At 34.9% G+C, this 16,860-nt stretch overlaps 1 protein-coding gene and 1 pseudogene across 4 annotated transcripts in view; one reads left to right on the forward strand and one right to left on the reverse strand.

The window, feature by feature from the left end:
- Positions 1-32: 32 nt before the first annotated feature.
- On the reverse strand, positions 33-11,352 carry LOC111484190 (annotated as a pseudogene).
- A 2,169-nt stretch (positions 11,353-13,521) lies between these two features.
- Positions 13,522-16,860, forward strand: part of LOC111484231 (xylulose kinase) — a 4,936-nt gene continuing 1,597 nt past the window's right edge. Inside the window, exons 1-6 of one of the 4 annotated variants that reach the window (XM_023130746.1) lie at positions 13,522-13,666; positions 13,894-14,093; positions 15,212-15,351; positions 15,439-15,691; positions 15,793-15,925; positions 16,329-16,417. In XM_023130746.1, coding sequence (XP_022986514.1) covers positions 13,588-13,666; positions 13,894-14,093; positions 15,212-15,351; positions 15,439-15,691; positions 15,793-15,925; positions 16,329-16,417 — 894 coding nt within the window. In that variant the 5' untranslated portion in view covers positions 13,522-13,587. Of the gene's footprint in view, positions 13,667-13,843; positions 14,094-15,211; positions 15,352-15,438; positions 15,692-15,792; positions 15,926-16,328; positions 16,418-16,860 lie in introns of all 4 variants that reach the window. The other 3 variants (XM_023130749.1, XM_023130747.1, XM_023130748.1) reach the window with 3 other exon arrangements.

Consider the following 16,860-nt stretch of genomic DNA (forward strand, 5'->3'; position numbering starts at 1 on the left):
TTTTTTTTTTTTTTTTTTTTTTTTTTTTTTACAATTTTCAGATATATGATAAGAAAAAAAGTCATATAAAAGGATACATACGGATTAATCAAAGAATTTGGTGCTTGAAATCGAATGCTTGAAGACAAATCCCTGCACGTAATAACAAACGCCTACGATTATGAAAGATTTTGAAAAGTAATTTTGGTTCATCAAACATTTAAAAATTTTAAACTGGACAGTACTAATTATAATAATAATGATAAAGCATGATGTAGCTTTTAAAATAAATGTTATCATAAATAAACATGTATTAAATTTCTAAAAGTGAAAAGGTGTAATAAAGTAGGATAAAATTAAAATTTTAAAAAGTCAGTTAAGGAGGGCCATAAACTTTTTTAGGAAGACAATTCCAAAAGCTACTTTAATTAATTAAACTGTACAAATCAACATAATTTTTTTAGAAAAAATAGTTTCTTTGGATTAATTAATAATTGGTTTCAAACACTAAAAGAAATAAATTTTCGATGTAATTAGTTCCAGGGCCTCCAAAATCAAAATCTCAAATGGAGCCTAAATGTAAGACAGATGGAAAATGGCCCTCTATAAGATGGTTGAAGAAATTATGTACCTTTCTCGAGAGGATAATGTGTATATATATATGCCACATCAAAGCCGAACCGCAATGTTTGTACAGCAGATTGGACACAGGGAACCAGCAAGAGAACAAGATAGATATACACACTGCAAGGGGGGAAGTGCTTATTTGTATAATTTAGATATTGAAATACAAAAGCAGGAGGAAAGCAAGTTTCATAAGTTCAAAATCACTTACAGCAGAAGGGCCGGTTGGCGATTCAAAACTTACTTTATCTACATGTATTGGAGGAATTCACATCGCCTTGAGCTTTCTAGCTCTTTTTCTTTCATCTCCTGAATATTTGCCTGAAACCAGCAAAAAAACAGAGTTCATTTTCCTGCTAGAATTACGAAGTCGTGGGGAAATTGGCCGAGTTTGCATACCTTAGGGCGGAGAACCAGTGGTTCTTCCTTCGGTGCTTCCCGTCCTGCTGGTTTTAAGATATCCAGCATTCCTCTGTCCATAATGCTAGAATCAGTTTGAGTGCTGCACTTTTTTCCATCAGCAAAACATACTACTAATTCACCCTTGTGCCTTGCGTCACTGGGTAAATCTGGCACAGCTCCTCCTCCCTCTTTCTTCAACTTAGCAACAAGCACCCACATGTTCGCCAAATCATTTTCCAGAGCCTCCTCTTTCTTCTTTGCGACTTCGATCTTTTTCCTGTATTGATCTTCTATAAATTCCTTTTCGGCTAAAGCAGCCTCGAGGGCTGCTTCACGTTGTTTTCTAGCCTGAGGTTCAAATTTTAAATCATCAGAATCGAATTCATCGTTAAATGCGCCAGCCCTTTCATTAAGACGCCCAGACAACCTCCCTTTCCTCCCAGGTCTTAAGCTGTCATGCTTGCGATTAACACCATTTGCATTTTGCAAGCTTCTAGAGTTGACCGATGCTCGAGCAGATGACAGTTCCTTCTCTAATTTTGCATTCTGCACTGTGAGCTTACTCACTTCCCCAGCTAAATTTTTTAACTCAACAGCAGCAGCAGAGGCTAGTTCTTTTGCATAAGAAGCTTCTTCAGCCAATTTCTGATTCTGAACACGCAATCCACTGTTTTCTTCTGAAAGTTGAACGTGCTCCAGCTTTAATTTCTCATTTTCAATCTCCTGATGGAAAAAGTACATATAAAACAGAAATGAGAAAAAAAAAAAAATATCACAAAGTGCATTGACTTATCCCATAAGTCCAAACAACCTACGGCACTTTTACTATGGAGGCGCAAATTTTAACTACTTAAAAAGCGCCATTGCTGCAGTTAAAGAACCGTGGTAAGCTTAGCCAGATTTGGATAACACAAATTGAAGCATGTTAAAATCACCTGCGACTGAATTTTCTTTTTCAGCTCATCGACACTCTCTCCAGGTACGTGTTGTTTAAATATCAATGATGATCGATCACCAGTAAATGAAGTCAATTGCTGCTGCAAAAGACGTAATTTATCCTGTAGTTCCTTGTTCTCCGCACTCTATAAATAAACAGATTTAAATAGTTGAAACGCCAAGCATCAAATCAAGGGGGTGGAAATAAATATCTTGCAGAAACAAAGGAATAAGATAAGAATATTCCATAACAAGATAGTGAAGTACCTTGTTCTGCAATTGTTCCTGGAGGATTCGGTTATCAGCCGATTTGATCTGATCAATTATCAAAATATTCCTTAGTTAAATTACGAACAAAGAGTTCAGCATAAAGGTAATATGATAATCCACCACCAGAATATGCTTGCTAGCTTGATAAAGTGCAAATCCAACTTCACAATTATTTGATGGACGGGCTTATTCAACTGGTGGTGGAAACATAGGGTGCCAACTAGATGACCTTGAAAGGCTAAAAGCACATTACAATAACTCACCTCCAGATCAAACCCTTTTTCGTTGCACTGGGCCATCAACCTGGTAATCGTCTGATAACAAACAATTCAAAGTTAAAATTTGATTAAGATCAACAAATAACTAGCTGAAACTTAATGTTGCTAGCCACGAAAGAGATTGCACCTGTTGCATTTCAACCAATGAAGCATTGGCAACCGATGCCTCATGGCTCTCAGTTATTCGTTGCTCTAAAACCCTCATTTGTCTCCTTTTCTCTTGAATCTCATGCTCCAAGCTCTGGATCTGTATCAGTCAATATGAATGGTTAAATATAAACAATAGCAGACAATATATGAAGTATTGGGTTTCATCGTGCTATACATAGAACAGCTTTCTGAATGTTTGCTAATTTTTTATTAAGATGTTATACTTCCATTAGTGCTAGTTCTAATGTAAATCAAGCAATCACTTGCAGAACAAAAATAGGATGGTGCACTGCAGCTCTGGAACACGTATAAAACAAAGATTACAGATTAAGATATCGTTAAAATTCACTCCCTTTGATTTAAGAAAATTAAAGAGAATCTCAGCAAAAACAAAACAAAAGCATTGAGATAATCTAACTAGAAGAAAGAGCTCCAAGGTTTAAGTTAAATGTAATTGTTAGGGTAGGGAGTTCTAGCTGATAGGCATACAAATGCATGAAAATCATTTGGCAGAAAGCAATTGACGAAGCAACAATGTCATATTTTAACAGTTTCTAATGAGATCGGGCAAAAACATGCAAACCACAAATGAAATTTACATGAGTTTTAGAGTTCTCTGGGTCTGCCACCGACTGCTCCACCAAGCGCTTAAGGGTGCTGGTACTAAATGCAATCTCTCCAGAAAGCATCTTAACTTGCTCAACTAGAAAATCCATCTGATCTGACATTGTCATGCCACCCTACCATCCAAAACGTAGTCAATATTAAAAAAACAACTAAACAAAATATTAAAAAAAGAAAAGGTTCAAGAACCAAAGACAAAGAAACTCTTATATGAGGTCAATTACAGAACCAAATCCCTATGCCACGTAATGTTTCTTCATATTGCATGGTAATGAATCTCCTCGATTTCATCGGAATTCAGGACAAATAGTAATTCATAAAGGAAAGCTAGTCCAATAAATAGTGATGATTTGAAGAACTTTATAGTTGCAATCCTAGCATATAGTGCGCCTTGTTGTCCCACCAATCAATTTATGGTATCAAGTCATGGCATTGCTGTTTTGCTACTCAAAACGTATTGTTTTAGCCATCAGAGCTCACGAGTTTTAATTTTGCATACATAATGATTTAGACTCCCGAGCTCCTAAAGAGAACAGATTTCATAATCACTATTATTAATTGCATTACTTTTTGAAGGGTGAATGATGAAAATAGAAAGAGCCAGAAAGCCAAAGGCTGAAGAATTATTTAAAATGAACCAATAACAGTGTAATATTCCAAATCACACAGTGTCTTCTAGGTTGTTCAGTTGTCTGAGACATAATTGTTATATCAAATTATCGGGAAAACTTCACTATACTCTATATTATAGTTGAGATTCTGAGGAATTAACACCAAGACTCGGATACAAAATAAATCTCCTAATTGTGAGTTCTTAACTAAATAACAGTCAAACGTCCAAACCCAAGGTGAAAAGTAGCAAGAGCAGAACAGTTCTAACGGAAGATATCAAACAGAATGAGTTTGAGATTGGATATATGATTTCCTGGTCTAATGTATAAAATGATAATGCTACATACCTTGAAAATGAACTCAATGAGAGAATTAATCGTCACCATTAGCAACATATTAGCAATACACATGCACACATAATTGAATCAACACCAAGATAACTCACTTGAGTCGATTCGGTAACTGTACTACTGGCAGAAGAAAGCTCCTCATTAGCATTCCATTTGCTTAAAGAACTTCGTTGTTTGAAATCATAGGAGGGATTCGATTGAACTTCTAAGACTGAAGAAAGAGATCCCTTAAGGTTTTCACTCTCAGCAGGCATCGACACGTCTCTCAAAACATCGAAATTCTGGCAAGATTCAATATGAAATATCAAAAAATGAGCAAGGAACTAGCCAATCAATCCCAAAAGAAAATAACCCTTCAATTGAGATAGTGGCCATGTTAGTCGGCTATTGTCCACCAGAAGATGGAACATTATCTTTCATCTTTGTGATGAGACTTGTCCCATTCTTCCACTCAATTTATCACATAATGGATGAGTAAGAAGACGCGAATTGCTTGTGTGTCTCGTTTTACATAAATGTTAAACCATAGTGCGTAAATTTCAAATAATTAGGATCATCACCCAAGATTTCCAAGAATAATATTTAATTTAGTCATATATTAAATGAAGTCTATAGTTCCAGGATTTCTGCCTGAATGAGGAAGCTAGAATTTAACTTCTCTCAAATTTTGAGAATAAATGGTATTTTCATCGAACTAAAAAAGGAATTGCAGCGTACATAACTTGAATTTAGGGATATATTGATAAAAACTACTATTTCTTCAGCTATTATATGTAAAATCATGGATATCACAGAAGTAAAAGGATTGAATTAATAAATGTACCAGATCTTTTTTATTACTTATGCGTATAGTTACAACACCCTTTATGCGTATAATTCTAGATATCAATATTATCAAATTTTAAGAAACAACAGGAACTAAATGGCTAGATAGAATATCATCAATATAAGGAATAACAAAGATATAAATAATAAATTTTAGTTATTATATGATATGAAGCAATTTAATTTGTAAAGGGTGATTTGTTTTTTTAATTAGTAAATTGAAGTTTCCTTTTCAGTTTTGCCCAACGATATGGATGGTTGTTGGATTAGTAAAAAAATGCCAGATCACTATTCAGATATATCTCCACCAGTAATGACATGCCAACCAATTTTCAATGAAATTGTATGCTAAGGTTGTACACAGTCAAATTCAGGAAGAGAACTTACATCTTCGTCACCAAGAGAACAATTCCTTGGCTGACTTGGAACGTCACTCAAACATCCAGGCATTGAATTCTTTGAAGAGACAAGTATGAGTTTAGTCAACCTCTGAATTCTACTTGTAAGAGCAACCTTAGCTTCTTCCTCTTCCTCCAACCTCGATTGCATTTTCACTTGTCCTTCTTCCAACTGTTGAACAAATAACAAACAATTAGAAGAAGGTTCTAACCAAATAAAAGTTAAAAACCTCTCTACATCTTTCTGTGAGATATGAGCAATGGAAAGAAACCTGTTGCCTTAAGTTGATAATCTCTTCATGATTATCACCAACAAGCATGCCCTTCTTCAGCAAATCAAGTTCTTGTTTCAGGGTAGAGATTTCTCTTTGATACTTTTTAATCAAAGATTTTTCATCTATAATCTGAAGCACATTTAAGAATAAGCAATAATTTTTCCATATGACCACATAATGATCATAATATTGCAATATTAGCAACTAACCTTATTACGTGAGGCAAAAATTTCAACTCGCTTTGCCCTATTTGCAAACTTCAATGTGTTGTGAGTTTCTTCCATGTTACTGGATGCAGGGGTAACAGTGCATATCAGCTGAGATAACAAATAGCAGAATGTCACAGGCGAAATTCACATGGTTTATGCACGAGCAGCCTCAACAACAAAGGAGATATTATTGCAACTTATACTACACTCACAGAAACATGCCCACGCCCACTTAGTGAAGATTGCAAAAGACGTGTAAGCTTTGAATCTCGATATGGAACATGGGATGCTTTCCCCTCGCTCAGCTTTCCAATAACCTTCACGTTGTAACCACTGATTCATGTTTTTTTTATAGGAAATAATAACAATTTCATCGATATAGTGAAATCTATACAAAAGGTCCTATATCAAGAGATAATTACAAAAGGCTGCGCACTGATTCATGTTATTTCATTAATTCTTATCTATGTTTAAATAGAGGAAATTAGCATAAATTGTCTAGAAATTCAAATCAAGTCAATTAACTCAAAAGTTATAGAAAATGGAATTTTAATGTTAGAACATGAAATGATCATCAAACCCATATCATATGCTTACGACAGATTCAAACTAACGTACAACCACACGTTTGACCATAGTAGTCTCAGATGCAAATAGGTGTTTTTGGTTGGTCTATCCAACTATAAAGATAAAAGACACCATGCATTGAAAATTAATCAAAAGGAGGTCATACAACCCAAATATTATCTCATCAACAGCGACAGTAAATAAAAAGCACCTACAGTTCCAAGAGTTAGAAGACTTTTATTTATGTAAGACCCTTCCTTTCTCCGTAATCCAGTCGTTTCAGTCTTTGAGCTCTCAGATCCAGCTAAATCGATCAAATTCTAATGAAAATGATGATAGACAGGGAGAAATTAGCCACAAAATATGGTCATCAGCTGATATAACTATATAAAGGATATTTCAATCTCACAAGCTGTGAAAAGATCACTCCATCATATTCATCCCCATGAGCACTACTTTCGACCATCTGAAAACATATAAACAAGGAGGAGGGATTAAAGTGGGGATCACAAAAACCAAAATGTATAACAGAAGAAAATTGTAATGAATTTCAGTAGAGCTTGTTCATATAATAATGAGACAACCCAACATTATCTACTGTCCATGAAATATTTGATCTAGCATACAGGAGACCAACAAAAAAAATAAAGAGGCAATCTTGATATATTAAAAAAACTACATTCAGTTAATGGTGTGCACACACCAAGGCCAAAGGAATATATTAAAATGTATCTGCAAAAGCAATGAATTATTGAAGCTTGGATTTTATACAAGTACGAAATGTTCAATATTTGTACCAAAACTTCCACACTCCTCTCCCTTCCGCCAACCTCCGTACTACCACACCACTTTGAGTTCATTTAGAAATTTGTAAGAGAAGAATGTCTAATGAGTCCAACGATGCTATAAGAGTCCAGACCAAAACAGAGTAAACCTGGACATAGTAACAAGTGATAAAACTAAATGGCCCTTTATAAAACAGAAAACTAAATCCAGACTCGGAAAGTTCAGTAAACAGTCATGTCACATATGCTTAGGTAATATCATTTTACAGGACCAAACACCCACTATCAAGAATAGAAATATTACCAACGTAAATATTGTATGACTTCGGCTACTGAACAGATTAAAATTATTTGATCCAACATGACGATGTTCTGCCATAACAAAGTCAATAATAATAAGCATAGAAAACAAAATATCAGTGTCAATCATGTAATAGTAGAAAAAAAAGAACTAATGCAAGGGGAGGAATGAGGAATTGTGAATATGAACTTAAGTACCTTCTCCAGCAGCAATGAATGAAAGTGCATGCCCCGGAGACAAAACAACTTCTTCTTTTATACCCTCAACATAAGTACCCTGCAACGAAATTCATGCATTCTTTCTTATGTTCCTGACAGTGGATGATGGAAAATTCCATTCCCAAGGCCAGAAAATTTCAACAGAGTGCTCTAGGGACAAACCTGTGCATCTTCTCTAACACGTAAATTCTGTCCTGTTGGATCTAATAAGTCATTTATGACCTGGTTCAGATAAATAAATTCCACAAAAATCAAATAGGATTACAACATCCTAAGTGCTATGATTTAAATCCTTATAGCATCACCTAGATGAAGGTGTAAACAGAAGAGGTTACCACAAAACTCCAACATAGAAGGACGTACCATTAATTCCAAAAAAAATTGGAACCGAAAAGCAATTAGTGCAGATGATCTATTACCTCATTGTAGATTTCAATATATGACACACGAAGCAAGAACTCTCGTCCTGGAGTCTGAATATCAGGAAAGTTTTAATCAATCAAACCAGTCTATTATGAAATGAGATTGTGAAAATCTTGAAAATAAGGAAGAGAACGGTGCAACAAGCAAGAAAAGGCAGCACATCTATCACATCAACAATAAGGCCCCGAGCTGATGTAAGGATGAAGCGAAGAGTAAATGATGATAAGAGAAATTTGCATTGCTGTAGTTTTTGGATAGATCTTTTAAGAAAGAAACAAAAGGGTCCTCAAGGGTACAGATCTCTCCTTCCATAGATTTTCGGGTGCTATAGATTTTTTTAGTTATATCATGGTGTAATATTCTCTTATATTTCAGCACTATAGCTTTTCTACTCTTATATCCAATTGACGAGGCTTTTTATAATTCCCTTGGATAGGGGACTCTCTCCTCTTTTTTGTAATTTCTTATTATCAATGAAATTGTTTCTTATCAAAAAGAGAGAGAATAAGAAAAAGAAAAATGAACAGTCGTATCGTTTTGTAGTGCATATAGAAGGAATATTTCACATGAGTTTCATGAATCAAATCAGATCTTTGAGACAAAAGATAAGATTTCCCAAGGAAAGCAGGTAATTGCAAACGTGTTATACAGTAAACAACTACTGAAATACTATTCGTCTGCATCAGCGAAGAAGCATGGAATATACAAAATGAACATAAAGATGCCTTATCAGACAAAGAAAAAAAATATTAGCACCAAAAGTGATAGACGAGATAAAATTAAGATTAATAAATTAATAATATCAAAAATGGCAGTCAGCAACTGACAGTAGCAGATTTTACAGTACTGTATCCTGAAAATCCTTACATCTTGAATAATGCTGAACACATCCCTTATAGCCAATGGTATAATACCTGGAGAACTTTGATCTCCCTGTACAAATGAAAATGGAAAGCAAAGCAAAAATTAAAAAACGATCACCAACTACTTGGCACAGGAAATATTGTTTCAATGCAAGCTACCATGGGAGCAAAGACAAGAATAACCGAATATAATGAAGATTAAGTGATCGTTGTTAGTAAAACTGTAAAATCTATTATTTATCTAATGGATTTACACTGAACATCAGTCAAATAGACAAAAAAAATATATATATATTTAAAATAATAAATAAAAAAAATAAAAAAAGATGATTACAAAGTTTGTACATTATGGGTCAACAATAGAAATAGAAATGGAAGAGAAACAATACCAATGCCCAAGCATACAAATAAATAAGTACATATAGGATCTGGATGCTGTTCCATGGCCTAAGGATCTGTACATATCCATACGCCCAAGAAAATTACACCCTTGATTGATGACCAATAAAATTAGTCCAGGCCGTCTTCAAATTTGACTAAAGGCTAAGTTATTGTTGACCAGTTTTGTTGTTAAAGACCAAAAAGCAATGAAAAGTATAAATTGGTAATCAAGAGGCCTCCACAAGAGGAAAAAGAACAAACTACAGAGACCTGAACACTATTACCCATTAGCAGTGCTTGTAATTCATTCAGCACGGAGTGCCCGGTAATCGGTGTTATTCATTTAATTAGACTGAACCAATCAACTAATAATGCCAACTATTCGTCATTAGTTCAATCATGTATAAATATCATTTCAGGAATAAAAGGGACAAATCAAAGACATTAACTCGTAATTTCAAATTTGTTAACAAATTTCATTAGGAAAAAAAAGACAGGATGCAATTGTTAAATGATCGAACTTACATGCATTGTGTGTGTCTTCCCACTACTTGTGACACCGTAAGCAAATACAGTTCCTGCATCGTCAAAAACTTAGTAATAATATTATGATTGAAGCTGGAAACCTAGTATATATGAAAAAAATAAACGAAGTTCAATGTTTAAGTCCTGCAAACATAGAAATTAGAAGGCGTGATGCTCTATAATAACCAATGCACGTTTCCAGTAAATTCTAAATAATGTTGTTGCATTCAGATTGAATGGTTCATTAAACCATTTGTGAGCTTGAAGAGAACAAAGTCACAGACCATTGACACCTTCCATCGCAGCTTTGATGACAGGCTTAGCAGCTACTTCATACACCTCCGAAGTAGAAGTCTGGGACCCAAAAACTTTGTCTGCAACAAGAAAACGCCAAGAGGATCAACTTCGTGAATAAACTAATTAACTAAATGAAAAAAAATACAAAAACAAAATAAACACAAGAATATCTGCATCCTCCTTCGTACTGACAGTTGAGAATTAACGATCATTGTAATTTGAAATTAAGAAGTTCGGGAAACAATACCGAACGCATATGCAGTTGCTGGATTATGCTCATTCCGCACAATTTTATCCCCATCCGCGTACCAAGCAATCTCGTCCCCTCTATGAAACTCTCTCTCGCTACAAACACAAATTTCAAAGTCAAACAAATGTACCGCATTACTAACAACCGAACCACCCGACTCCCCCACCAATAAAGCCCATAGATCCGATCCACTACACTGAGATCTAACATTACCTCAACGGCCGGAACCGAATCGTCACCGAAATGCTCTCTCCACACTTCGATGTATCCACTGGCTCGCTAACCAACTCCTCATAAGCGAAACCGACAGGAGTAAGACTACCAGAACCATGTGGACTATGGTACATTGAATCAGAACGACCTCGATTGGGAGTCGTGGATCGAGAACCAATTCCGCCGCCGGAATTGAAGTAGGACGACGTCGAAGTCGTACAAGAGCGCGGAATCAGCTTACCATTGGTAAACGAAGAGGACGAAGAAGTTGAAGAATACGGACTGGAAGACTTCCGGTACGAAAACGGCGAGCTACTCCGTGCTCGTGAAGACGAGGCCATGAAATAGTCCAGGCGAGCAGTAAGCCCGGCGAACGAAGTAGAAAGCCGAGATAAAATAGAGGGAAGAAGAATGATAACTACAACAATAACGACAACACCAAGCTCTCACCTGAATCCGTGAAGGAAAACGAAAGAAATTGAAGCATTTTCTCTCCTCTGGTTCCTCGTGTGAGAGAAAATCTTGGAGAGAGAGAGAGTGAGAGGACTCAATAACCGGAGGGCGAGCGAGCGACGGCAGTGTTTGTTTGGATACCAAACTTCAAATTTGTTTTTTTAACCATTTTTATACTCCAAACTTTCAAAGAAAACATAATTATTTTATTTTATTTTTTTTAAACAGTTTGGTTGTTTTTGATATGCTCGTTGTATTTTTTTTTTTTTTTTCTGGCTCATATTTAGTTCTTTCTTTTTTACATTAATTTTAAATTTTCTTTCGAAAATCATTTTTATTTATTTTTAGAGACAACGTGAAATTTTTATTTTACAATATAATTTTTATTTAAATAAAACATAAACAAAAAATCTAATATAATGTTAGACATAAGTTTTTTTAAAAAATAATTTTTAATATTACAATAAAATTTTTAAAACAAAAAAATCAACCTATAATTTAAATATTTTAATCATAATCTTCAAACTTTTGTAATATATAATTAATAATATTTATAAATCAAATAAAATAAACTTTGGACTTACTGATTAAAATAAAAAATAATAATTAACTATAATCAAACTATAATTCATTTACAGTCGCGAGAAAAATGTCATTGAAAAATAAAATTTATTGAACACCAAAGTGGTGTCGTCGTTGGTAAATGACACCTATAAAAGTTGCATAAAGTGAGATCCGATGAGGGGTATTTTGGTCATTGGATACTCGTTTTGGTGTGTTAAAACAACATCCAAATGGTCTAAATACTCACTCAACAATATCTCTTCTTTCCTGATATCAAATAATAACATTTCTAATTTTTTTTTATTGTTGCTTTTTTTAGGTCAGTCTTCTTTAACAACGTTAGTATTTTATTTCCTATAAATTTTTCTAATGATAATCAGTAGCCAGTCTGAAATCAACTATAGTGTGTCTATCTCAACGACATAAAATGTATATCTTTGACTAAAAGGTTCGAAATTCAAATTTTTTTATCTCCGCATTTAATTAAAATAAAAAATTAATATTTAAACAATAAATCAATAAATAGCAATAATATAATTAATTTGGACCGGATAACTTTATAATATAAACAACTAAATTAAATAAATGTTGGATGATACATAGCAATAAAAACACAAGGCTATGGTTGTCGATTAAAATTGAAACATTCATAATTAGAAAAATAATGTCACACCAACTTTATGACACTGACAACTATAAGGTTAGATTTAGTTTGACAATAGTAGGACAAAATTATTATTTTATTCCATCAATTTAATAACAAGTTTTTGTCTCGATTGAGAACCCGTGACCAAAATTAATATTTATTTATTTTAACCTTAAATTTTCAATTTTTGAATTAATGTGACAATTAAATTTCCGTGTTGACTTTTTTTTGGTCAAGTCAATATTAATATTCTTAATCGTGCAAATATAGCATGCATACAACAAAATAAAGTCGGATTACTTTCCAATATAGCAACTATATTGTATCTTTAAATGTTTATTTAAACCTTTTAAAGTGATAGTCGTAGATGTTTATCTTTGTCGGTCTTAAACGCGACTTATTAAAGATGGAAGATCTTTAACATGATCATGAAAACCTTTAATTTATTAGAGAAAGGGGGTTCAATCAGGGACAGGGACGACTTAATTGGGAGGGAATGTATCACATTATAGATAGACCGACCATATCTATCCTCTGATTACTATGATGAGGCTGACTCGCTGTTCGAGGGGTGACTAGTCCCGTTGATCATACAATTGGGACGGAAAATATCACATTTATTATAAATGAACAATCTTATGTCATTCAATTACTATGATGAAGCTGACCCATGTTCGAGGGGTGACTAGTCCAGTTGATCATACAATTGGGAGGAAACGTATCACATTAGAGATGAATGATTAGATCTGTCCTTTAATTATTATGATAAGGTCGACCCTTAGAGATGATTGATCCTGTTGATTGTACAATTGAGAGAGAACATATCACATATCACATTAGAGACGAACGATCAGATATGTCTTCCAATTACTATGACGAGGCGAACCCATTTTGGTTCTAGAAGACTAAGCCATGATACGAATCAAAAAATGAATGTCAATCTCAATTATAGATAAAAGGACAGATGTTCTGATTAAAAAAAATAACTCGACCACCAGATCTAATGTGCGAATCTCTCTATCAGAACTAATAGTTGAATTAAAAAATAATAATAAAAAAAAAATTACTGAAAAAATAATAATAAAATATGGGCACGGAAGCGATACCCTCTTATCCGTATAGAAACACAGCTCTCAATTCTGAAAGAAACTGAAGCACTTCACAGAATTATGCTTCCTTCCAATCTTCTTTCTCCCGCTGCAAATTTGTTTTTGCTTCCATCAACGTCATGCTCGCCCTGTAATCATGGTTCTTCCTCTCTCTCTCTCTCTCTCTCTCTCTACTGTATGTTATTTTTTTTTATTTTTTATTTTTTTTGTAGTATTGGTGTGTTATATTCAGTTAGGAACTTGTTCTGATTGTTCATAGTTAGTTCTAGCCGAAATTGTATGTTGATTTTATGTCGATTGAAACTGCATTTTGAAGCTAAGTGGATGAGCTCAAATTCATCAATGCATATGATCTTCACGCATCAGGGATTTGGATTTCGAGGAATCAAAGTCGAAGAAACCGAAGACGGACAACAATGAGAGTTGAAATGGAAGTGGTGGCTCCTCAAGCAGGGAATCGGCTTTACCTTGGGATGGATTTTGGTACCTCTGGGGCAAGATTTGCGCTCATTGACAAGGAAGGAGCCGTTTGTGCGGAAGGAAAGAGGGATTATCCGCTCTTTAAGGTACGTGAGTACAGAAGTTACGAATCATGATGATAATTTGAAGTTTTGTTTATATTTGTGAGGTAATCAGGTGAATTTTTGTTTTCAATTTACTGATGGATGAGCTAAACTCAGCCTATATGAACATATTTAATAGTGGCTTGCGTAAATTGGTTGATGTGTTTTTTTAGAGTTATTTGGTGGGGAAGGGACATCAATGCGATAACAGTAAAATGTTGTCTATTAAATATTAAAATCAACCATTGACAATCACGAGTTAACCATTTGGAATCTTGGTAAGTAAAGATTGCTTCAAAAGAGGACATGTTGATGTGAGATATCCCCTATCGCGTTTTGTCTTGGGCTATGGAGTTGAGTGGCTTACTGCCTTACTGCTTAGATCGAAATTAAGTCAGGTACTTCAATGGTATTTAAGAAAAAATTTCAAAATTATGCCGAAGGATTCACGGGTCCAAATCGCCCTGTCGCCAGTTTACTAATAGCTTAATTTCAAGTTTTTGAACCACTAACTTCCCTAATTGTTGTAAAGTTAGATAGTGTGAGATCTCACATCGGTTGGAGAGGAGAACGAAGCATTCTTTATAAGAGTGTGGACTTGGACTATTACAGATGATATCAAAGCCAGACATCAGGCGGTGTGCCAACGAGGACACTGATTCTCAAAGAGGATGGACACCGAGCGGTGTGCCAGCGATGATGTTGGGCCCCAAAGGGGGTGGATTGTGAGATCTCACATCGATTGGAGAGGCAAACGAGTGCCACCGAGGACGCTGGACCCTGAAGGATGGTGGATTGTGAGATCCCACATCGGTTAGAGAGGAGAATGAAGCATTCTTTATAAGATTGTGAAAACCTCTCCTAACCTCTCCCTAGAAGGCGTGTTTCAAAACTTTGAGGAGAAGTTCGGAAGGAAAAGTCCAAAGAGGACAATATCTGCTAGCAGTGAGTTTGAGGTTGAGGTGTTACAGATAGTTAAGAAGGAATCACTTCATGATACAATTTTGTTTTAATAATGCTCGACTCTGTTAGAGAGAGAAGGAATCAGGTTGCGTTGATTCACTCGTAGCAACATGAATACAGTAATCAGGAATGATGTTACTTTACTGTTGTCTAGAAAGAATGACGAAACAATCGACTGGGCAAGATCGTGGAAAACAACACTTTTCTCATTGCTTGAAGATGTTCCAAATCATTATCGTCATTTGGTGGCATCTATTTCTATTGATGGCACATCTGCAACAACCATAATTGTGGACAGGTCAACATGCTTTAGAAATTTCTGCCCTTCATTAGACTCTGTCCCTTCATGTAAAGTCTGTATTTGAAGCAGCCTATACTTGCGCAGCAACACAGGACAGCCATTATCAAAGCCATTATTGTACAATGAGACTTGTCCTGATGCCTTACCATTGGTGAAGTCTATTGCTCCAGTGAACCATACAGTCTGCTCTGCGTCATCTACTTTATGCAAGCTGGTTTCATGGTGGAACAGTGCCGACTCAAATAAAGAATATGCCACATTGTTACATCAAGCAGATTGGTTGTTGTGGTTTCTACATGGGAAGCTTGGGGTTTCAGATTATAATAATGCTCTGAAGGTGCTCTTTAACAAGTTTTTTGCACTTTGAGTGCATCTTTTGTTTTCCAGATCACTTTAGAATAGCCAATAGCTAATTAAGCTTTTCTTTCTGCATCACAGGTTGGCTATGATCCTGAAATTGAATCTTACCCACCCTGGCTTCTTGCTCAACCATATTCTATGCTTTTACCTCACGTCAAAGCTCCTGGAACTTCTATTGGATATTTGAAAGAAGACATTAGATCACAATTTGGTACTTTCGCCAATTTTTAATACCCAGAACACAAGTAGTTGAGAGTGCCAAAATGTGAAACTGCATGCTGTTTGCCGCTTATCGTTGTTGGAAAAGTTTGCTGAGAAATTTTTTTTGATGGAAGGATGCCTTGCCTAGTAAAGATTGATTCTACGAAAAGTTAACATATAAAATTGAAATGGTATTGTTATGACATATAAAATTTCAACTGTTATTTACATATACAAGTTCAATGTTTGTTGGTTGGTTCGAAGTCCAACTCCTATTATAAGCAATTAATTGTTTATATGATTCTCTTAAGCACTTTGTGAATATTTGCATGCAAGTCTCTCATCTGAGTTCATCCAGTGGTAGGTTTTGTATGTTTTGAACGAGTTGGCGCTTAACAAGAACCTTTGTGCAGGTTTTCCAAATGATTGCATTGCATGCACAGGAACCACGGATAGTATTGCTGCTTTTCTTGCAGCACGTGCAACAATGCCAGGGCAAGCTGTAAGGATGCTATATGACTCTTTTTTTTCTTGGAGTTGATAAATTATTTTCCCAATATTTCTGTCACGCACTTGGGGCAACTTACTTACCTTGCTAGGTACAGAGGATAGGAATAGGAAGGTTTATGACCGTCGTATTTTGATATTTTTGATATACATCGAAGGAAACATGATGGATCAATTGGAAAACGAAAGTGGAAATATATTCTGGGAGTAGATTTACAGGAATCTCCTTCAAGACCCTGTCTTGCGGGGACTTGAATTTGAAACGTCCAGGTTTCCATCCCTTGATTATTCAATTTTAAAAAGAAACAAGTTTACCCCATTTTATTTATTTATTGACTTTAAGTTGTGATGGTTTTCACACAATTCATACTATTCCATTTTTTGAATTTTTAGCCAAATTTCAAATTTTAGGGTTTTTTTTTTTTTTTTTTTTTTTTT

The sequence above is a fragment of the Cucurbita maxima genome, unplaced genomic scaffold, assembly GCF_002738345.1.
Source record: "Cucurbita maxima cultivar Rimu unplaced genomic scaffold, Cmax_1.0 Cma_Scf00009, whole genome shotgun sequence".
Taxonomy (NCBI): domain Eukaryota; kingdom Viridiplantae; phylum Streptophyta; class Magnoliopsida; order Cucurbitales; family Cucurbitaceae; genus Cucurbita; species Cucurbita maxima.